Source organism: Halteromyces radiatus (assembly GCF_025201355.1).
Source record: "Halteromyces radiatus strain CBS 162.75 chromosome Unknown BX664scaffold_1, whole genome shotgun sequence".
Taxonomy (NCBI): domain Eukaryota; kingdom Fungi; phylum Mucoromycota; class Mucoromycetes; order Mucorales; family Cunninghamellaceae; genus Halteromyces; species Halteromyces radiatus.
In genome coordinates this window covers 3,812,359-3,833,529 of record NW_026251687.1, presented here as the reverse complement: position 1 = coordinate 3,833,529, position 21,171 = coordinate 3,812,359, and the positions used below count along the sequence as shown (strand labels likewise).

Below are 21,171 nucleotides of genomic sequence, written 5' to 3'. Positions count from 1 at the left end.
TGATGATAATAATACTGAGAAAAAAAAAATAGGGAGTTTTTCATGAGGAAGTAGACCAAGACCAATCCAATAGAGCCAAAAGCTTGTCGTTTTCGGAGGGGATAGCCAGTAGGAATTGAGTGCGAGTAGTGTCTGTATGTATATGTTGTGATGAAGGTGGAGACTCAGATGTAGGAGGTATATGTGAAGTAGTAGTAGAAGAAGAAGAAGAAGAATTGGCTGTAGTAGAATAAAGAAAAGGTGAATGAAGAGTAGTTGAATGAAGAGAAGGAGGTAATGAGGGTAAAGGTGGAGGAGGAGGAATCGATTCAGAGTCCATATCTTCATCAAGTTGATCAAAGCAAGCATCCAGCCAGATCTGTTCCTTTTCCTTTTCTTGTTCCAAGCCAATAATATAAGTCGTCAACAATGCATTCCGAATCAATACCTTTTTCCGTAACATGGTCTCTTCTGGCGCGTTTTCTTGTTGATAGAGTTTATACAATGACAGTTGTGCAATTGGATCCATGTCATAAAAGTTCGTCCAATAGATATAATGAGAATTACTTATTGTTGTACTTGTTGTTGTGGTTGACATTAGAAATAGTACATCATGGTCAGACCCAGTTGAAGAATGGGATAAAATAATATATATAGAGATATAGAAAGTAAAGAGGTATAGTGATAGAAAATCAATTCCCCTTTATTGACTTGTCCCCCCTTTATTAAAAAAGAGAAAGAAAGAAAGAAAGAAAGAAAGAAAAAGAAAAGAGATAATGCCTTTTTTTTTGGGTCCACGCCTACTGACCCCCTGAATTTTTTTTTTTTTTGTCTATCTAATTTAGGGTTTTCCCTTCGCGTAATTTCTTTTTCATTTCATTGGACACAAGTAAAGATACAACACACATGACTTTACCCTTTTTTGATCTACAAACATCTTACCAGGTGAGACATCACAAATAATAGAAATTTGAATTTTGTTTTTTAATGAAGATAATAAATGCACAATGTGTAAAGAAAAAAAAAAAAAAAAAGAGAGATGCATAAATAGATGTATAAACTAGATTATCAAGGGATGATGATCACAAAAAATATATATATATAAGAGTAAACTATACAAAAAAAAAAAAAAGGAATGCAGGAAAAAGTAAAATCAAATATATGTACTAATCCATTTTCAAAAGAACCACTGATAACTAACTACTAAAACTAAAACTAGGACAATACATACAACTATTCGCATAAAGTAGGGTAACCTTGATTCTATTGTTAATGTTTTGGTTGTTCTATCTTCGACTACCGATGTTATTGATTTCATATCAGAATTAGATATCAATCCAAGTTCCGATAAACAGTTGTAGAGTTCACTTGTCAAAAACTTGATTTTTTCTTGATGTTCCAAGACTTGATATGTATGCTTCAGTTGTGTCAATTGATCCTGCATATTTTGTTCCATGCGTTGTCGTTGTTCACTGACATAATGAGCCATCCGTAATTGGACACTTCGGCGCTGCTTGGCTTTCAATTCTTGAATCTTTTCTGCTATTTCCCTGGTTGCAAGCTTTTGAGTGGTATTTTCCAAATCCAACATTAATGTACTGTTATCGTTTATTTCTGTCAATGATGGTCGATGATGATGGTGATGATGATGATGATGTCGATGATGATTGCTATTGTTTCTTGTAGAATTGACTGATAATGGTGATGTTGCTGATGCTACTGATGCTGACGATGATGATGATGATGATACTGGTACGGACAAAGAGGATGCTGAAATTGGTACTGTTGTTGGTGTAGTTGTATAAGTTTCTACTGGTAATGTTGATGAGATTTGTTGTCGATAATATTGTTGAATATTGGTCTGTTCCCGTCGCCAAGTCACAAACTTTTCTACTGTCAAATGCCTCAGCTGATCCACATGCGTATAAAATAAGACTTGCTTGAGATGCATTAATTTTGAATAACAAGTTGCAGACAAGAGTCGATGGTGTAGAGATTGAGTGGTATCCATTTTATGGTCGTAATTGCTGGTCTTAAGTTTTGTACTAATAGCAAAAGGGGGTACATCAAGATCGCCTTGCTGACAAAGTGCTAACAGTTGTTCAAACGTAAATCCACATTGATAAAACTGGATGCCATTCGCTTCAAGTTCTTTTAATACTGCATATTTCAATTTCTGTTCCTGTTCACGCGATAATAAATCTGTCTTGACAATCACTGGGATCACGTTACATAGTTGATGGATCGATCGTAAATATTCAATATCCACTCGTTTGACTCTATCCAATATCAAATAAAGACAAATGTCGACATGAGTATGACCACCATGTTGATTATGTAGTAGCTGTTTCATCCGTGATGTCGTTGGTTTTGTGGGTGATAATAAGTCGTTGGTAAGTTGGAATTGTCGTTCAAGGTATTTTGTAGTTGATCGAATCACTGATTTCGCCTATTATCCAATAAAAAAAAAAGAAAAGAAAAGAAAAGAAACACTATAAATATTTTATATATATGTATATTTCCATTTGCCGAAATAGAAGAAGAAAAAAAAAAAAAAACTTACATCTACAAATGCACCATAGCCAGGTGTATCAATAAAGCGAATATTCTTGATCAAATATGAGTTTTCTTGTGATAATTGTTGATATCCTTCAGGATGTTGATACCACGGTGGTAATAACATAGTGCTTGCATACCATTCCTTGATACTATTTGTAACGTTTTTTTCTTCTTTTAACGCTGGTATATCCATCACAGTACTATCAGATTCTTTCATTGTTGTATCGATGGATGTAGGCTCAGATGTTGTGAATAATTGTCCACCAATAACTTCTGGTATCATTGTAAATGCGTTGATTAGACCTGATTTGCCAATACCTATGAAACCGTCAAGAATAAAAAAAAAAAAAAAAAAAAAAAAAAAAGAAAGGTCAGCAGATGACAAATATGTGCTCTATTTTCTTCAATTCTATTTTTACCTGAATCACCACATACCATGATAGAAAGATATCCAATGTTCTGCCCATAAGATTTTCTTGATGTATCCACTTGAATGCCATTGTTGTCGTCGTCGTTGTTGTTACTGTTGTTGTTGTTTTGGTTCAATTTTGAAAAATGAGAATTATAGGATCTGATGTTGACTTTTGGTACCACTAGCTCGTTATTGCTATCGATCATACCTGATTGCCACGTTGTTGAATCATCATCATCGTAGGAATCATGAGTCTGATCATCCCTGTATTGTCGATGGTGGTGGCGATGATAACGGTCGGATGTTGTGTCACCTGTCAAATGGGAGTAGGAATAACTGTCATTTGTATCATTATCGTCATCATCGTTGTTCATGTCGGAAGTGATATTCGACCTTGGTTGGTGAAGTGTATCCATTGAAGTATCAGATAACATATTGGAAAAATGCTTGTAAGAATAAGGAAGAATATTCGTATTGTTGGAGAAACGAAATGGTTGATTCGTGCTATCGTCATTGTTCTCAGTAAGTGCTGTAGACGATTTGGAGGTAGTAGATAATAATAATGTTGTCAAAGCATCATACTGTGTTCCAGGTGTAGGAGTTCGTAACAAGTCTTCGTTTATGCTTTTGACCCCATAATCATCGGAAGAGTCCAACGTCATTATCCTTGTTGATTTGTCTGTTTGCTGTGTTAGTCCTTCATGTTTGGGTACAATTTTCTGTTGTTGTTGTTGTTGTTGTTGTTCTTGTTGTTGCTGTTGTAGCTGCTGCGGTGTGTGTTTGTTGTCGTCCATGGGTGTTACGCTAGTCGACATTGGAACGCCAAGAGAATGGAGGATAGGAATCCAATATAATAAGGAAAAGAACAAGAGGATATAATGATAAGAAAGATTAGGAGACTAATAGAAGAAGAAGTAAAAAAAAAAAAAAAATGTAAGCGGAAAGAAAGAGAGAAAAAAAATGGTAAAGATAACTGGTTTTTTTATGCTCAAAATCGATTGGCAGATGATTGCAGTGATAAAACAGTATAATGGAAAAAAAAAAGATGAATTCAACAAAATGATCAACATTTTATATATGATATCAAAACAATTCTAAACTACAATAAAAAAAATAAATAGTATATATCTAAATCATCCAGAAAAAAAAAAGTTCTATTTTATTGAATGTTTTCCTTGATCTTTTCCCATGCTTGTTTTGCCTTGCCAGAGTAATCGGTATTGACCAGATTATGAGCTACTTGTGTCACTTGACTATTCCAAGAATGCTTCACTATATATAAAATATATGAGTCAAGTTTTTCCATTGAATTTATCCATTTATATATATATATATATATATCTATTTATTACCTGAAGGTACAAGTCGATTGGTTACATAGTTTTTCGAATCATCGATCAAAGTGAAAGGAGGTAAAATGGATTGGTGAGGAGTATCGATCAAAGACTTTGTAGAAGTCGAAGAAGTGACATTATCAAGAGTTTTTCGAGCTGCTTGTAAACGTTGTTGAAGTTCATTGGTATCTTTTAACAAGTCATCACGGAACTTGTATGTAACAGCTGAGATAATAACAACACCGGCAAGTAAGGGAACTGTTCGGGGCATGGTTGAATGAAGATAGATGTATGAAAATATATATTTAAAAAAAAAATAAGAAAAAGAAAGTGTTTGTTTTTTTTTTTTTTTTTTGTGTGTTTTTTTTTGTTTTTTTTGAAGGCGGGATTCAAAATATCTTCTGAAAAAGGGTACAAAAAACAAAGGTACAATCATTTTTCTTATGAGACTTTTATTATTTTTGACAATCATATGTTATATAATATAAAAAAAAATGAGAATCTACAACTCTATCTAGTAGGGAGAGGAGGGAATAATAAAACTAAACACAGATTTGATCCAGATAACTTTGAGCATGAACCAACATATTTTCTCCATGACAAATAGTACCAATATGACCATCTGGACGAACCAATACTAAAGTTGGACCAATAGATTCCTTTCCTTCACATCCATAATCACGATGACATTGTGCTCTATTCAATTTATCAATGACAATATGCTCCAGTAAATCATTATTGTTATTATTAGACATATCCATAATGTTGCTAAGTCCATCCGTAATCGTAGTTGTCACAATAGTACATACTACATCCGAACCAAGTCGAGTGCGAGCTGAAGATTGAGTCCATTGATGAACCTTTTCTACTTGTTGCAAAGTCTCTGATGAGGAGATATCATGTGCTAATATCAAGACAGCAAATGTCCTCCAATCTATTCCATCAAATAATCTTGTCTTTTTCCCAGTAGTAGCCTTGATTACTTTGGCATTCGGAGCACGAGCACCAATCATTGATCGACCATCCTTTTTTTGCTGCCCATTTTCTTGTGATATAAGTGGATTCAAGTTTTCACCATTATTCGACAATACAGGAGGATAATATATACCAAAACCAGAGGTGAATAATCGATTTTGTTGCACAATTTCACAATAAATATCTGATTCATGACTTGCTGCAGATTTAGCAGCCACTTTGTCAATGTCCAATACTTGCTTTGCTACAGGATATCGTTCCATTGTATAAGTTTGTAAAATCTTTCTATCAAGTACTCCACGTTCAACCAGGCACAATTTCCATAGCTTTTCATTAAAAAAAAAAAGAAAGAAAAAGGTGAGTATCCAAGTAATAAAGAAGTAGTTTCTATTTTTATTTTAAACTTTTTTTTTTTTTACCAAATTAAAAACATCACCAAATCCTGTATTGATTCCTTGACCCAAAGTAGGACTTTGACAATGAGCAGCATCACCAAGTAAAAAGACCCTTTGATTCATTCCATCCATTGCCGTTGCTTGACGTTGACCAACTATATAAGTGGACCAGTATAAAGTGCCCACGAATTCCAATCTGTAAGGCATCAGCGCCCGCTTTGCTTCACGTTGAATATCCTCCATTTGAATATTATTACGATTGTGTTGTTCCCTTCGAAGTGCATTTTCATTTTCACTAAAGTGAACAAAGATCCGAGTCAAGTCATTTTCTCTAGGGAATAAGCTAACTGTTTTGGAAGTATCTCCTTGAAGTAAACTAAAAAAAAAAAAAAAAAAGTTAGAACTGGATTATATATGTTCACGTAATATTTATTCATATCTTTCATCATCTTACCAAAATTCCTTCTTTCCAGGAAAGTTTGTACGAATCAAAGCATCCATGACACCTCCGCAAATTTCGGTACTTGCACCATCATACACAATACCCAATTGTTCACGTATGCTACTATGAGCTCCATCACAACCAAGAATATATTTGCATTCCACTTGTTCTGTAACTTGATCATGAAGATTGGAAACAGTCGCTATCAGAGGATGGGTAGCCTTATTTTCACCTAGTGTATTTTCTTGCATATGGGTGACGGTACACGGTCTTTCTACTTGAACTTCATGACGAGACAAATGACTTTGTAGACTTGATTCAGTAATATGTTGACCAACACAAAGAAGATATCTAGAATAAATAAATAAAAAGAAGGTAATTTTAATGACATGGTTCCTTTTTTTTTTATTTTTTTTTTATTTCGTCATTGCTTACTGATATTTTGAATCCACATGATCAGGAACAAAAGAAGTTGATTGAATCAGTTTTGTATTGTTATAAGTATTGAGTTTGTTTACACGAGCCCCACTTGTTAAAAGTTCTTCTTCCAATCCAGCACGTTCTAATAATTCCATTGTTCTACCATGCATATTATCCCCTCTACCCCAATGATTAGGAACAAATTCTACATCTAAAGAAAAGTAAAAGAAAAAGAAAAAGAGAGTGAGAAAAAGAATGATGATATTAATAAATGACTTGCCTAAAATACGAAGAGTGAAATCGGATTGTCGAAGCAAGGATGCTGCTAATAAACCAACAGGACCAGCACCTACAATCAAAACATCAACCACCTTGGATGGTGGAGGAGGTAACGGAATATCATTATGAGGTGGCATGTTTATTTTTTTTTCTATTTTGTGGTAGAAATATAATAAATTGTTTGTATATATAATAAAATAGTAAAAGAGAAGGGAAAAAGAGAAATATAGAAACGAAAACTAATATTTATTTTATTTAGCATGAAAAATTTGCTGTGTTTGAATTCCATGAATCTCAAAAAGATGGCATGATTTTTTTTTGAGTCATAGAAATGGCATGTCCCTGAGAAAACTAAATTGAACTAACCCAGATCATCACCCCACTGTTGCATATATATATATCGTTCCGAAGGATAAATGAATAAATAAAAAAAGAAAGATTTTTCTGATACTTTATTTCAAATAATATAACAAAAACAGTAATGCACAATGGAGTAAGTGGTTGGATATTTAAAAAAAAAAAAATTTCAATTGAGGTAAAACGATAAGGGTAAAGGAGAAACTAAAGAAGGGGTATCTAAAGACAAGAGTTGATTCAATACAATTTCCACACCCAAGAAGAAGACGCGCCATACTCGAGAAATATAAATAATACATCGCCCAAAATTGATAGTAACAGTTGTATAATGATGATTATCCTTCTTCTTAATAGAGTATTGCTGATGACTTGCTTTGTTGTTGTAATCCATTTTCGTTACCATAGATTCAGCCACCTCCGCTACTAAATAAGCTGCTTCCACAAATCGCTGTGATAAAAACCATATACTGGTGTACCCATTGCCGCCACGAAAGTGTCTGTTTGTCGCTGGTTTTATTTTTTAAACTTGTCGCAGAACTGTCAATAGTTTGTGTTGCCGTTGATACTTGATTATTCTTACTGTATTCCTGACAAGGTGTTGAATCAATACAGGTTTGTTGGTCATCATTTATTTCCATCATTATCGACGAAGGTCGGCGTTGAAAAGTCGTATGTTCCACAGCTTGGCAACATTGCACAGTTGCTGATGTTGAGGATATTGATTTCTCCGAGGCATCATCATAAGAGAGGAAAAAGTGGTCATCCTTTTGTTGATCTTCATCACACGCCATAATTGTTTCTTCGTGTTCATCGTTATCATCTTCGCCGCTGTCATCATCGTCGGTATTGCCCAAATCATTCGTTGTCGCATCATTGACAACGCGTAGCAGAAAAGTAGGTTCATATCGCATCCATAGGTCTTCATCCAATGTATATTTTGTATCATCTATCCTATTCTTGTACGTTTGAATATAATGATGATCGCCCGATTCTTCATCTTGCTCGTCTTCTTCCAAATCATCCGGTTCTAGTTGATGAAGTGATGGCGAATCGGCCAGTGTCTTAGCTGTAGTCGAGTCAACAGGATCAGTAGTACCAGTAGCAATGGTTGTTTCCGTGTTTGGAGGAGGTGTAAACATAAAATCATCACCAGCTAATATTACACAAGGACGCCTATCTGGTATTCCCAATAAAACTTTTTGTGATTTGTTATACATGGAATGAAGTTGCAAGTTCTCTAAAAACGAGTACAAAGGTCCAGGTTGATGATGTCGTGTATGAAGATCGTTTTGAATAGTGAGTTTGTAACAAGTGGCAATAAAAGTACGGTTTGCCCAAGACTGTAATACTTCGTTCTCGTCTTCCTCTGTCCAAGAATAGTTTGTGTCGTACCAAGAGCGGTGATGACTGCATTGTTGAGGACAATGATGTTGTTCCGCAATGTAAGTTATTGTAGACGAGTCATTGGAGGTAACATGTTCTTTTCGAGAGTGTTTTGTTTCTTTTATTTTCATATCGTCAATATAAAAGAAAGAGAACGAAATAAAAAAAAAATATTGAACCAGAAAAAAAAAAAAAAAAGAATAACCTTTTGTGGCCTTTTACATCCAATGAGTCGGAACCCAAATACCAAAAAGGCAACGGAATCCATTAATACTTTAAATCAAATTGTTACCCACGCTAAGATAGAAAGGATCACTTTTCCCTTGCAAAGACATATGAACATGTGAATTTCGGTAAGATGTCTAAACTGAACGCATGGGCCACGTGCAGAAAGAGAGAGAGAATATAGTCTTTTCTTTTGACTCGTTTGTTTATCATCAGTATAGTATCTTCCGGTCTTTTTGTTAAAACTAGGGAATGCGAGCATGTAACATAGAGAATGATTATGTTAGCTTCTTTTTTTTTTTTTTGAAGTTATCATATACCTACGTATATTTATTTGCACTTTATTTGGATATATTATTTCCCATCGATAGTAGGTAAACATTGAACAACTCAATCACTTTATTCACTTTGAGAAAATAAAAACAAGAAAAGAAAAAACAAGAAAAAAGAAGTAAAGGATAAATTGTTTTATTGATAAAGATGATGATGATAATGGTGATAATGATGATAATGATGATGATAATGATGATGATGATGATGATGATGATAATGATGATGATGATGATGATGATGATGATGATGATGATGATAATGGTGATAATGATGATAATGATGATGATAATGGTGATAATGATGATGATGATGATAGTGATGAGTTGAAACACTGGATATTGATTATGATGATTCGCATTATTGTTTATTGATATTACAATTAATAGTAAAATAAAGAAAGGCGGCCTTTTTTAATTTACTATTTGGGAAATAAAGTTGGGGAAAAAGGAGAAAACGTGCGGAAGGGTTTCCGCCAAAGCAAAAAAAAAAAAAAGGAAGATATACATAAAATAACATCACATGGAAATTAAAAGAAACGGTTGTTTGATAATGCATTGTTTTTCTTTGTTATTTTTCCAAATCGTTTGAAGTTTTCCTGTGATGATAGCTCTCCTGATAAGGACTTACAGGACAGTACTAAATAATAAGAGAAAAAAAACCATGTATACAATTATGATGATGATAAAACAGGATGATGATGATCAATGGTTTTTTTTTTTTTACCTTAGTTTGATGGACTGTAGAACCACATATAGCGCACCTTTCAATTCCACATTGTTGATACAAACATATGGATACTTTCGTCAGTCCCATAGGATTAAAGATTAATTGAATCAAACAAAAAAAAAAAAAAAAAGGATAGCAGGCAAGTGAAGGGAGAAAAAATAAAATAAAAAAAAAAAAAGAAATATAAATTTACTTTCTCATGAAGAAGAGAGTACATTCCCTTCCTTAAATGGTTGCCTATCAAAATGAGATTGTATCTGATAGATGATATATTAGGATAAAGACTTCCCAGTCAACCTTTATTACTTTTAGCATGTGCTTTTCTTCTTCTTGTTTTGCTCGTATGATATATGAGGTCTATTCCCTTCTTTCGCAACTGTTTTGAGTACCCGATCGCATGATAATTATAGTTTTTTTTAAAGATGGATCATTCATTCGTTCAATTACTGTCAACTGCATTCTCAAAATTAAATCAGTGAGGGATAAAATCTGTAGAAAGTTAATCATAATCGATCGCATCACCAATATTTAATCCTCTATTGGATCCATGATAAGAATGATGAATATTGCCTTAAGATAATGCTATTCTGTTGAAGTCAATGGTCATTCCATGATGATGAGTCGATGATGGTAACAGAATGAATTTGATCACACCATATTTTGTAATGACAATGGATGATGATTGAGAGTAATAAAGACCAAGATAACAACAACATTAGTGATGATGGTAACTGTGTAACGTTGATATGACTTTATTAAAGAAGAATATATGAAGAGAACGTACTATAGATAATAATGTAAAATGCTACTAATATTAAGACACTAATTATTAACAAAAGAACCACAAGGATAAAGGATACAGAGAGAAAAATAGATAGAAATAGCAGCCACACCATAGAGCATCATTAAAAAAAAAATTGACTTATATGTCTCGTCCAATCGGATCCCATTCAAGTTTTGACATTATACACTTTATTCAATAATAAATGACGGAATTGAAAAATAAGATATCGCAAAAATAGGAAATAAAATAAAAGAATAAGAGTTGACGCATAATCCAAATTGAATACAAGAACAAGAAGAAAAAGAAAAGGAATGACATTGGTTCCATTGAATAAAAGAGATTTTGAATAATAGAAAAATATATATATATATTTAGTCAACATATCCATTTTTTTTATATATATTTATTTTAACTTACCTGTATTTAAACACATCCTCCTAAGAGGTGATAACATAATTACTATATGTTGCTGTATACAGATTGATTATTCACTTTGAATTGGGAACACTAAAGGAGATTTCAAAAAAAAAAAAAAAAGAAAAAAACTGCACATAGTATATATTTTATACTATTATTATTTTATTTCTTTAGTTTGTCTGAAACAAAACGTTGTTTTATATTTGATCCAGTCTTTTATTGACTCTAGTTGATGATGGATGATGGATGATTACTTTGTCATTTACTATTCTTATTTCTCTTGAATTATTATGATAAAAAATATTACATTTCTTACCTTCCATTAAAATAAAAACTTGTTTGATATCTAAAATAATCTTAAAATTGTGGATGTTTAAAGTCATGCACGTCAATTTGGACAGTCTTACCAGGATGCATAAAGAAGTCTTTTTTTTTCTTTACTAAATATGTAATATATTGGTGATGGGTAATGCATGATGGGCGATGGATGATGACTGAATATAAAAGTTTTGCTGAAATTTATCGACTATAGGAAAAAAAAATCAATTTGCAAGGTTGGGGTTGTGACGAAAAAAAGAAAAATCAAAAAAATCATGTCAAATAGTCGACAGTGGACGGGCTTCAAAAACCCACCCCCTTTGTGCGCGTTTTGCTTTTTTTTAATTTTTCTCTTTCTTTTTCTTTTCTCCATCCACTTTTTTTTCCACATTAGGTGTCTTCTTTGTTTGCGCGATCTTTTCAAGGTATATTTTATTGGATTTGGAGGGTTTTGAAAAAGGGATTTACAAAATACATGGGGAAACCCTTTCATTTTGGATGTAGGATTTAGTACAGGTAATGGCAAAAATATTTTATAATAGAATGTGAATTACTTGGCCTGGTTTTATTTTACTAGTAATGTGAACGAAAAACTGACTTGATGACAAGCTTCTTTTGGTTAGGAAGGGCAGCTTGTTGTTAGGATCTCTCGGTGGTGGACGAAGGCTTCTGGTTGGTACTATAATAGATACATGTAGTGATAGTTTTAGTTAGCCAGTATGTGGATTTTTTTTTTTTGAAATAAAAATTATATTGCTTTTTGTGATACATAATAATACACTTCCATGACTCTTTTTTTTTTTTTTTTGATGATGATAATCATTATTAATTGGATGAGGGATGACTGAATTGACTTTTCATTCTTGGTTTACCTTATAAATTGGGAGGCAAGGTGTATATTGCTATTAATACAGCTGAAAGAGAATGTCATCACGCATCTTCAGTCCAAATTTGATGCAATGATGATAGGTTGCGAGGGAACTACAGAAATATAAAGAGGAAGGAAATTTGACTGATGATCATGATTCATAGCTTTGATTGTTGCAGTAATTGATTCAAACCCACTGGTCAATCGTGAAGATAACTCGGGTAAAGCTAACTGGATTTTTGACTTGAAGTGAAAGCTCGTTCATCATTCTCTTGTGCTTTTAGCAATTGATCTTCGAATTGCTTATATAAAGTTGTGGAAAAAACACATCCTCTATCATCCATCATTATCCAACATCCATCATCCATCATCTATCATCATCCATCATCCATCATCCATCATCCATCATCCATCATCTATCATCATCCATCATCCATCATCCATCATCCATCATCTATCATCATCCATCATCCATCATCCAACATCCATCATCCATCATCTATCATCATCCATCATCCATCATCCATCATCCATCATCTATCATCATCCATCATCCATCATCCATCATCCATCATCCATCATCCATCATCCATCATCCATCATCCATCATCCATCATCCATCATCCATCATCCATCATCCATCATCCATCATCCATCATCCATCATCCATCATCCATCATCCATCATCCATCATCCATCATCATCCATCATCCATCATCCATCATCCGTCATCCAACATCCATCATCCGTCATACTGTAAATCAAAAAAGAGAGATGCCATACCTGTCATTTCTTTTGTTTTGGTAAATGGTTTATAATCGTGTTGATCGGACGTTGTACCCGATTTCTTGTCAACGTCGCTTCATTTTGATACATCATCAATGTGTGGATATCACTGTCTTGTTGGATTTGTTGATCATCCATGATCACGTATATATGTATATGGAATAAAAAAAAAAAGAGATCGAAAGAAGGTAAAGAAATAGAAATAAAAAAAAAAAAAAAGAGAAAGAAAAGGAAAGATTTTTACTTCTTATTTTTATTTTTCAAATGATCAAGATGACATATGAAGTGGAAAAAGAAACATTGCCTATCCAAATGATACTAACCCTTCTATATTAACCCATTGCTTGAGACTCAGATGAGAACGAGAGGTCAAAATACGGAAGTATTTGGCATCATGACTTTTGCATTTTGATCCTGTACAACACCAAAATACGGATTTTTGGGACCTGACCCGCCAAATTTTTTTGAGACTGATGAGACTCAGTTTCTAGATACTGTAAAAAAAAAAAAAAAAAAAAAAATCAAACCATCTCAGCTTAAATTTTTTGCGCGTAAGATTACTTACAACTACTGAAGACTGGAAATAGCAAAAAATAAAAGCCTTAGATTTGTATAAAATTAGTATGTGAAACGAATATTGATCATCATCCATCATTTAATCATTACCCTCCAATCATCATTCAACTGTGGCCATATTTACCTTTCGTCAACCATCATACTTGCCTGTAACAAAACACTCATAAAAGAGAAAATATTTGAAAAACACGTGACAAGTTCTGACTAATCTCTAGTTATAACAGCGTTTTTGTACTACTTGTAAGGATTAATCATACAGTTTTGCTTTTCTCTTTTTTTTTTTTTTTGTCGGGAAATGGATGACAAATACAGTAGAAAATTTTAACACAGTATACTTTTACTGATGATTACATTAGTAGAACTTGATGATCTTAAATGAGAACTCTCTTCATGATGAATCCAGGAGACATTCTTTCAAGCTAGAGTACAAAAGGGCGGATCCAATTGTTGATCACTTTTTTCCATTTTATATGTCATTATTTATTGAGCTATTTTCTATTAATTGGTAGTAAATTCATGAAAAATGATGATTTTGAAATATACTTTCTTTTTACATTATTCATTCTATCGAGTGATTTGTATGGAATAACTTGTAACCGTTTCTCGAATTGCATAATATTTTGATTTAATGTGTGGGGAGGTTGTTTATTGAATTTCCGCTATTTATTTTTCTATAAATTTTCACATCTTAGTCATTTCTTTTTTTTTTTTTTTTTTGTTTCTAAACTTTACTATTCCTTTGCTTATTATTATTATTATTATTATTTTAGTGTGATGGTTTCTGTTCTTCTTACTACTAATCCTAAACCCAATTCTGGTTTCAAATATGGTTTCGAATTCAAGGAACAAGCTTTAGGACAACCTGCCTCTGATCAAGCTGTCGTTAAGATTCAAGCTGCTGCTTTCAATCATCGGTAAAAACAACAATATAATTATTTCATTACTTTCTCATTGTTTCTTTTTTTTTTTTATTGACAGTGATATATGGATTCTCAAAGGTCAATACCCTGCCATCATACCTGGTTCCGTTCCTGGCTCTGATGGTGTCGGTATAGTTACCAGCGAAACTGCTTCCTTCAAGCAAGGTCAACGCGTTTTAATTAATCCTGGCTCTGGATGGGATGAAGATGAACGTGCCCCAGAACAAGACTTTAAAATCTTGGGTCTTCTTCCTTGTATTGGTATGTATAATAGAGTAGTGAAAAACAGAGAGAAAAGAATTTGACCGAAACTCATTCCTTTTTTTTTTTTTTATTATTAGGTACATTCACTGATTCTGTAGTTGTCGATACAAAAGAATTACTTCCTTGTCCTGAACATCTTTCAACTGCTGAAGCGGCTGCTCTTCCCTTGGCTGGTTTGACTGCATATCGGTATGAATGAATAAAAGTGATACTCCGTTACCAGTTATACATGATTGATACTTTTTATTTTATTTTTTTTATATGTTGTATAGAGCATTATTCACAAAAGCCAAGGTTCGTGCTGGTGAACATGTTTTGATAACCGGTATTGGTGGTGGTGTGGCCTTATTTGCTTTACAATTCGCGGTGGCTGCTGGCGCTCATGTCTATGTTACTTCCTCCAATCCTGATAAAATTGAAAAGGCTATTCAACTTGGTGCCAAGGGAGGCGTTAACTATAAAGATGGTAATTCAATCATGTATTATACATTTGTGACTAAGAAAGTAAACTGAATATCTTTTTTTTTTATAGAAAATTGCATCTCGGAATTGAAAAAGCTACTGAATGGAAACTTATTATCAGCTATTATTGATGGTGCTGGTGGACCTTTATATGAACAATATCCCCGGGTGATGCGTACAGGAGGCATCATTGCAAACTATGGTCAAACTGTTCGTGATCCCGCTGTCCACTTTACTGCGTTAGCTTTCATCAAGAACATTGAACTTCGTGGTACCACTATGGGTTCTCGGGCTGAATTTAAGAAAATGGTGGCATTTGTTGATGCTCATAAAATCAAACCTATTGTATCTCAAGTTTGGCAAGGATTGACAGAAGAATCAGTAGATGAAGCTGTCCGTACTATGGCGTAAGATCTCATGAAAATACATAAATATATATATATATGTCATCGATGATAACATGTCTTTTTTTTTATTATTTTCTTTTTAGAAATGGTGAACAATTTGGTAAATTGGTTATTCAAATCGGTGATATTGATAGCCCTCATACTCCAAAACTCTAGATTAGTGTAGATTATTATATTAAATTGTATTTTATGGATGCACAGTTTATACAATAAAATGAATTTGACAGGATCAGGAAAATATGTTGATATCGATGTGTATAATAATATATAGATGATAGGCAGTGTTTATTCCCATTCCAATGAAATACTGATAGAGGGGAAATTCCTAGGGGGTTGTTTATTTTTTTTACGATGATGACCGATATTTTAAGAAAAAGGACTAGTCTTCATTTCTCTTTTCTTTTTTTTTTTTTTCTTTTTTGTTTTTCTATTCATTTTTTTTTTATTTTATTTTTAATTATTATCATCATGATGATCGTATATACATATATTCTAGTTTATTTATTAGGAGGAATAACATTTTTACCGGCAATTGCGTTATATTATTGGTATATTTACGTTGTTCCAATTCAGCATCAACAAGAAAAGGCAACAGAGTATCCATCCGAACCCTATATCGGTATCAATGAAAATCACAGTAAAAAAGGATGGATTCGATTAGTGGAACATCTTCCTTCTGTTTCTCCTGTCACAGTCAAAAAATCTAATTCATTTACAAGAACTATGGCCAACATCAGTCTTTCTTCTTCCTCTAGTACCATAAAAGGTAATAGCACTGACACTAGCAACAAATCCGATCCTTCTTTGATAAAAAATTCCGGCGGTCATTCTTCCATTTCTTTTTCTTCTCCCTCAACTTTATTTTATGGTGTTCTCCGACACGGTACTCTTTTTTGTTATGACAATGAACAAGGAAACACATGTCTTTTGATTCTTCCTATTCACGATTATAATATCTCTTTATATCCAAAAGAAGGAAAACTCGATGCTGAATTATATGGAAGAACCATGGCGATCTCTTTGGTACCCAAGAAACAGGATAATCAAGCTTCAATTTATTATTTATCCTGTCGACGGCCTACTGATAAGGAGGACTGGTATCTGGCTTTGATGTCTGCAGCTCGGTTACTTTCTGAAGACGATCCAAAAGATGCACACCATATCGATTGGTACGATACAGCTATGTTTGAACCTTCGGCAATGATAAAACTACAAAATATTCTGGATGGATCACCTGCAATGGAGGAAGCTCGATGGTGGAACGCATTGATGGGTAGATTATTTTTGGGGGTTTACAGAACTGATAATTGGAACAATATGTGGCATCAAAAGATGATAAACAAGCTGGATAAACTGAATACCTTTCAACAACAACCTCTTCACTATTTGGGTACTCGTGGCAATGGCGAAAGTCAAAATAATGGAAAACGCACACTCATGACTTTATCACCTTTTCAGTTGCAACAAATCTCTATGGGTGATACTATTCCTTGTTTAACAGAACCACGACTAGTAGAATGTGAACCTGATGGAAATTGTGTCATCCATGCCCAAGTACAATATAAAGGTGATTTTCTCTTGGTGATTCGAACGGATTTTTATTACCTTTGGCCTGGTTTAGCTTCTTCTTTGGCTTTTGAAAAGAAAAGAAAATCATCATTTAAATCTTCTTCTGATTCTGATTCAACAAATACTTCTTCTCCTGGTTCGCTTCCTTTGGTGCTATCAGTCAAGTTACGACAATGCAGTGGAACTCTTGTTTTCAAAGTCAAACCTCCTCCTTCCAATAGAGTATGGATTGCTTTTGAAGAAATGCCAGAAATGGATTGGGAAGTCAAACCTATCGTTTTGGATAAACAAATCAAATGGTCAGTGGTCATCAATCTAATTCAAGCCAAAATCAAGGAACTGGTCGCAGATAACTTGGTGATGCCTAATATGGAAGATGTGCCTTTTACTGATTCTGAAGGAATGGGAGGGATTTTTGGTCAACGTGCTCCTGTCATAGATCCAACAATAATGACTGATGATATCGATACGAAAATGAATGATAACAATTCTATGGAGGATGTGGATAGTAACGAAAAACAATTACAACAACAAGAACAACAACAAGAACAAGAACAACAAGAACAACGACGAAGATCAACAATATCAAAGGTTTTACAAGGTTATGTGGATAAGATCATGGCACCTCAGATCTTATTAGCGGCTTTCTACCCTGTACCCACTGAAGCACCGGAAATGTGAAGGATCAAATGTTATGGATGAATTGTACTTTAGAATAGTGTACTTTACAATGGATATCCTTTTATGTTTTATTTTTATATATTTGATTGTCATTTTAGGTGCAAACCATAGCGATATACCTTTGTTATTGACTATACCGATTTATTATCTTTTTAAATAAAAATTGAATGATTTTGGTGATTACACTTTTTTTTTTTTTTTTTATTTCTGTGGGATACAAGTTGATGATGAAGTATAATATCTGTGAAACACCATTCAAAAAAGAACGAAGTCTTTCATATGCCGCTTGTCGCGTCGGGAAAAACAATACATAAACTAAACTATGGTTTGCTTAAATATTCAAACAAAATATCAATCATACTATAGTGAATTCTGTTGTAGATCAATTTTATATAAATGTAAGATAGATACTATGGGCTAAAAATGTTATTTGGTCCTACTTACCATAAACTGAAATTGTGGATTTTAACTGTGTTCCCAAATCAGGTCTAAATCCAAAAAAAAAAACTTTTCTCTCAATTTAGATTTTCTGCTCTTTTCTTTCTTTTTTTTTTTTTTTTTTTTTTTTTTTTTTCCTTTTTCTTCTTTTTCTACATATTTATCCTATGTTATACCGGGAAACAGTCGTAAGAAATTTATATATTAAATAAATATTGGATACTTAACATTAACTTCTTTTTTTTTTTTAAAAAAAAAAAAAAAAGCTTCAGTTCATCTATTCATAGTTGCCATTATTTCTTCAATAATATCAACTATAATATCAGTGGCAGTAAACCAAAAATACTCATCATCATGACACATGAAAGGCAAAATTTGTTATTTGATATATCTCAACAAGACAACAATGACAGTACTTCTAGTTCTTCTTCATCTAGACAACATAGCGTAGAACTAAGACGAACCGCTACCATCTCTTCCTCACCCATTAAACCTCAATCTGAAGAACCATCATCCGAAGACCATCATACAGACAACAATATTACACAAGAAGCTTATTCATATTCTCATACAGCTACTACTGAATATATGCAACTTGATGTAGACGACTCTGAAACAACAACTCCCTTTAGACAAAGTCAACACCGACCTCTTTTATTAGACAATGAAGACGACGACGACGACTCTATAAATAGTCTTGAAGAATCAAAATTTTATCGATTACCATCGGATGGTGGAACTATATTTGCTAGTTTCGTAAGTGGCGTATATACTCCCTGTTTCTAGGGTAACAAGTCAAATTTGGACATGTATTCATTTTTCGCTCCTTTTTTTTTTTTATTTATTTATAGTTGAATATGGCAAATAGTATTATTGGTGCAGGTATTATTGGTATTCCATATAGTATCAAGGAAGCAGTAAGTGTCAAAAATGATTTGATCAGAACCGAAGATATATATATATATATATATATATATATAAAGAAGGGGGAAGATCAAATTAGTTAACCAATCGTATCATCTTTCTTCTATATATCGTATCTAGGGTTTTGGTATGGGGATTATATTATTGATCATATTGACAGTAGTTGTTGGTAAAAGAAGAAGAGAAAAAAAAAAGAATTAAATGTTATTCAACGAAATGAAACTTATCATGTTTCTTTGTATATCCTTTCATGAGTGTAGATTGGACAATTCGATTACTCATATTCAATGGCAAGTTGGCAGGAAGAACTACATATCAAGATTTGTTACAATTTGCTTTTGGTCGAGCTGGATTGATTGCCATTTCTATTTTTCAATTTGTATTTGCTTTTGGAGGTAAGTATGGAGAGAGAGAGAGAGAGAGAGAGAGAGAGAGAGAGAGAGAGAGAGAGCAGTCAAGTAATGAGCTCCCAACTTTTTTTTTTTTTTTTGATGAACATATGTATAGGTATGTGTGCCTATTGTGTTATTATTGGTAAGTGAAAGAAAAAAGAGAAAAAGGAAAAAGGGAATAAATTTTATGTTATGGTACTGATTGTTTTATATATATATATATATATATTTTAGGTGATACCATCCCACATGTTATTCGATCATTATTCCCATCTATTGAACGAACACCAATCTTATGGATCTTTTCAAATCGGAATCTATGCATTGCCTTCTTTACGCTCTTTGTATCGTATCCTCTGTCTTTATACCGTGATATCTCCAAATTGGCGAAAACAAGTGCTTTGGCGTTAGTAGCTATTGTATTCATCACTGTCAGTGTTGCGGTAGAAGGTCCCAAGGTACCTACTGAATTACAAGGATCTAGGGAAAATAGGTTTGCGTTTATGAATGATGAAATCTTTCAAGGCATAGCTGTGATTAGTTTTGGTAAGTCAATGAAGAAAATAAAAGAAAAAGTTAAGAAATAATAACCATAATTTTCTTTTTGATTAGCCTATGTTTGTCATCACAATAGCTTTCTTATATTTGGATCTTTGAAGCAGCCGTCTTTGAACCGATTTGCCTCTGTAACTCATTGGAGCATGGGTATTGCTTTTCTCACATGTATGGTATTGGGATTATCAGGATTTTTAGCTTTTACGGACAAAACGGCAGGTAAAAATAAAAATAAACGCATGAATGAACATGTGATTAACTTTATAATGTTCTTTTTGTAGGCAACATATTGAATAATTTCCCATCAGATAATGTATTTATCAATATTGCTCGCCTGGCTTTTGGATTGAATATGTTTACAACCATTCCTTTGGAAACTTTTGTGTGTAGAGAGGTAAATATATATGTATATTCATGAGAAAATTGATAGAAGGATAAAATAAAATAATGGATACTCATATGATCATCTTTTTTTTTTTTTTTAATTTTTCTGTAATAGGTTTTGGAAACATTCTTTTGGCCATCTCAAATATTTGATCTCAAACGACACTTTTTACTTACAACGACCCTGACGTTGATTGCACTGACAATTTCCCTATTGACTTGTAACCTTGGTATTGTATTGGAATTGACAGGAGCATTTGCGGCGACATCATTGGCCTATGTATTACCACCCCTCTGTTACTTGAAACTGGCAACAGGTCCTCTCTGGCACTGGAGCAAACTTCCACATTGGTCTTGTTTGATCTTTGGTCTTACTATCATGGTAGTTAGTAGTTTTTATAGTATCCAAAAACTTTTTGTCCATTCCACCGCTAGTCCAGGTGCTTCTTGTGATTTATAGTTAGATTTTTTATTTTATTTTATTTATTTATTCTTATGTCTATTTTTATTTTATTCTTATTCTTATGATGATAGCGAATAATAATAATAAAGATAATAAATAAAGCAATACAATTTGGACTTGTGTGCTCCATAGTGGAATCGCTTT

General features: G+C 33.2%; 9 protein-coding genes across 9 annotated transcripts; 5 read left to right on the top strand and 4 right to left on the bottom strand.

Annotated features, from left to right (window-relative positions):
• Positions 1 to 1,086: 1,086 nt before the first annotated feature.
• Positions 1,087 to 3,694, bottom strand: BX664DRAFT_322499 (Septin-domain-containing protein). Its single transcript, XM_051543509.1, has 3 exons — positions 2,958 to 3,694; positions 2,543 to 2,856; positions 1,087 to 2,428 (listed from the first exon to the last, which is right to left on the bottom strand). The coding sequence occupies exons 1-3, from the start codon at positions 3,610 to 3,612 to the stop codon at positions 1,157 to 1,159; spliced, it is 2,241 nt and encodes a 746-aa protein (XP_051405531.1). The 5' UTR covers positions 3,613 to 3,694; the 3' UTR covers positions 1,087 to 1,156.
• Positions 3,695 to 3,923: 229 nt separating this feature from the next.
• BX664DRAFT_322498 (uncharacterized protein) lies at positions 3,924 to 4,608 on the bottom strand. Its single transcript, XM_051543508.1, has 2 exons — positions 4,303 to 4,608; positions 3,924 to 4,222 (listed from the first exon to the last, which is right to left on the bottom strand). The coding sequence occupies exons 1-2, from the start codon at positions 4,553 to 4,555 to the stop codon at positions 4,110 to 4,112; spliced, it is 366 nt and encodes a 121-aa protein (XP_051405530.1). The 5' UTR covers positions 4,556 to 4,608; the 3' UTR covers positions 3,924 to 4,109.
• Positions 4,609 to 4,691: 83 nt separating this feature from the next.
• BX664DRAFT_322495 (FAD binding domain-containing protein) lies at positions 4,692 to 7,004 on the bottom strand. The gene is made up of 5 exons (XM_051543507.1): positions 6,797 to 7,004; positions 6,532 to 6,727; positions 6,109 to 6,447; positions 5,679 to 6,030; positions 4,692 to 5,585 (listed from the first exon to the last, which is right to left on the bottom strand). The coding sequence occupies exons 1-5, from the start codon at positions 6,930 to 6,932 to the stop codon at positions 4,827 to 4,829; spliced, it is 1,782 nt and encodes a 593-aa protein (XP_051405529.1). The 5' UTR covers positions 6,933 to 7,004; the 3' UTR covers positions 4,692 to 4,826.
• Positions 7,005 to 7,100: 96 nt separating this feature from the next.
• Positions 7,101 to 8,729, bottom strand: BX664DRAFT_30665 (uncharacterized protein). The gene has a single exon (XM_051542522.1). It carries the CDS (start codon positions 8,664 to 8,666, stop codon positions 7,560 to 7,562), a length of 1,107 nt encoding a protein of 368 aa, XP_051405528.1. The 5' UTR covers positions 8,667 to 8,729; the 3' UTR covers positions 7,101 to 7,559.
• A 5,582-nt stretch (positions 8,730 to 14,311) lies between these two features.
• Positions 14,312 to 15,873, top strand: BX664DRAFT_322481 (uncharacterized protein). The gene is made up of 6 exons (XM_051543506.1): positions 14,312 to 14,482; positions 14,547 to 14,749; positions 14,830 to 14,941; positions 15,025 to 15,218; positions 15,285 to 15,621; positions 15,705 to 15,873. Exons 1-6 carry the CDS (start codon positions 14,343 to 14,345, stop codon positions 15,775 to 15,777), a joined length of 1,059 nt encoding a protein of 352 aa, XP_051405527.1. The 5' UTR covers positions 14,312 to 14,342; the 3' UTR covers positions 15,778 to 15,873.
• Positions 15,874 to 16,486: 613 nt separating this feature from the next.
• Positions 16,487 to 18,074, top strand: BX664DRAFT_322480 (uncharacterized protein). Its single transcript, XM_051543505.1, has one exon. It carries the CDS (start codon positions 16,630 to 16,632, stop codon positions 17,869 to 17,871), a length of 1,242 nt encoding a protein of 413 aa, XP_051405526.1. The 5' UTR covers positions 16,487 to 16,629; the 3' UTR covers positions 17,872 to 18,074.
• A 361-nt stretch (positions 18,075 to 18,435) lies between these two features.
• BX664DRAFT_30590 (uncharacterized protein) lies at positions 18,436 to 19,400 on the top strand. Its single transcript, XM_051542521.1, has 3 exons — positions 18,436 to 18,497; positions 18,576 to 19,065; positions 19,161 to 19,400. Exons 2-3 carry the CDS (start codon positions 18,664 to 18,666, stop codon positions 19,314 to 19,316), a joined length of 558 nt encoding a protein of 185 aa, XP_051405525.1. The 5' UTR covers positions 18,436 to 18,497; positions 18,576 to 18,663; the 3' UTR covers positions 19,317 to 19,400.
• BX664DRAFT_322476 (uncharacterized protein) lies at positions 19,285 to 19,922 on the top strand (the record flags this gene model as incomplete). The annotated part of the gene is made up of 1 exon (XM_051543504.1): positions 19,285 to 19,922. A coding segment is annotated over exon 1 (212 nt), but the record flags the coding sequence as incomplete, so codon positions are not given.
• Positions 19,573 to 21,169, top strand: BX664DRAFT_322473 (transmembrane amino acid transporter protein-domain-containing protein). Its single transcript, XM_051543503.1, has 6 exons — positions 19,573 to 19,628; positions 19,741 to 19,767; positions 19,860 to 20,171; positions 20,238 to 20,399; positions 20,462 to 20,574; positions 20,680 to 21,169. Exons 2-6 carry the CDS (start codon positions 19,743 to 19,745, stop codon positions 21,022 to 21,024), a joined length of 957 nt encoding a protein of 318 aa, XP_051405523.1. The 5' UTR covers positions 19,573 to 19,628; positions 19,741 to 19,742; the 3' UTR covers positions 21,025 to 21,169.
• The last annotated feature ends 2 nt before the right edge of the window (positions 21,170 to 21,171 follow it).

Excerpts from the sequence above, each read along its gene's own strand:
- BX664DRAFT_322480 (XM_051543505.1), top strand. The coding sequence starts at position 16,630 with ATGGCGATCTCTTTGGTACCCAAGAAACAGGATAATCAAGCTTCAATT.
- BX664DRAFT_30665 (XM_051542522.1), bottom strand. The coding sequence starts at position 8,666 with ATGAAAATAAAAGAAACAAAACACTCTCGAAAAGAACATGTTACCTCC.
- BX664DRAFT_322498 (XM_051543508.1), bottom strand. The coding sequence starts at position 4,555 with ATGCCCCGAACAGTTCCCTTACTTGCCGGTGTTGTTATTATCTCAGCT. Across the intron at positions 4,223-4,302 it reads CAATCGACTTGTACCTTCAG|TGAAGCATTCTTGGAATAGT; the intron begins GTAATAAATAGA and ends TTTTATATATAG.
- BX664DRAFT_322481 (XM_051543506.1), top strand. The coding sequence starts at position 14,343 with ATGGTTTCTGTTCTTCTTACTACTAATCCTAAACCCAATTCTGGTTTC. Across the intron at positions 14,483-14,546 it reads GCTGCTGCTTTCAATCATCG|TGATATATGGATTCTCAAAG; the intron begins GTAAAAACAACA and ends TTTTATTGACAG. Across the intron at positions 15,219-15,284 it reads AGGCGTTAACTATAAAGATG|AAAATTGCATCTCGGAATTG; the intron begins GTAATTCAATCA and ends TTTTTTTTATAG.
- BX664DRAFT_322495 (XM_051543507.1), bottom strand. The coding sequence starts at position 6,932 with ATGCCACCTCATAATGATATTCCGTTACCTCCTCCACCATCCAAGGTG. Across the intron at positions 6,031-6,108 it reads CCTGGAAAGAAGGAATTTTG|TTTACTTCAAGGAGATACTT; the intron begins GTAAGATGATGA and ends TTTTTTTTTTAG. Across the intron at positions 5,586-5,678 it reads TTGGTGATGTTTTTAATTTG|CTATGGAAATTGTGCCTGGT; the intron begins GTAAAAAAAAAA and ends TTTAATGAAAAG.
- BX664DRAFT_30590 (XM_051542521.1), top strand. The coding sequence starts at position 18,664 with ATGACACATGAAAGGCAAAATTTGTTATTTGATATATCTCAACAAGAC. Across the intron at positions 19,066-19,160 it reads GAACTATATTTGCTAGTTTC|TTGAATATGGCAAATAGTAT; the intron begins GTAAGTGGCGTA and ends ATTTATTTATAG.
- BX664DRAFT_322499 (XM_051543509.1), bottom strand. The coding sequence starts at position 3,612 with ATGACGTTGGACTCTTCCGATGATTATGGGGTCAAAAGCATAAACGAA. Across the intron at positions 2,857-2,957 it reads CATGGTATGTGGTGATTCAG|GTATTGGCAAATCAGGTCTA; the intron begins GTAAAAATAGAA and ends ACGGTTTCATAG. Across the intron at positions 2,429-2,542 it reads GCTATGGTGCATTTGTAGAT|GCGAAATCAGTGATTCGATC; the intron begins GTAAGTTTTTTT and ends ATTGGATAATAG.
- BX664DRAFT_322473 (XM_051543503.1), top strand. The coding sequence starts at position 19,743 with ATGTGTGCCTATTGTGTTATTATTG. Across the intron at positions 20,172-20,237 it reads CATAGCTGTGATTAGTTTTG|CCTATGTTTGTCATCACAAT; the intron begins GTAAGTCAATGA and ends CTTTTTGATTAG. Across the intron at positions 20,575-20,679 it reads AAACTTTTGTGTGTAGAGAG|GTTTTGGAAACATTCTTTTG; the intron begins GTAAATATATAT and ends TTTCTGTAATAG.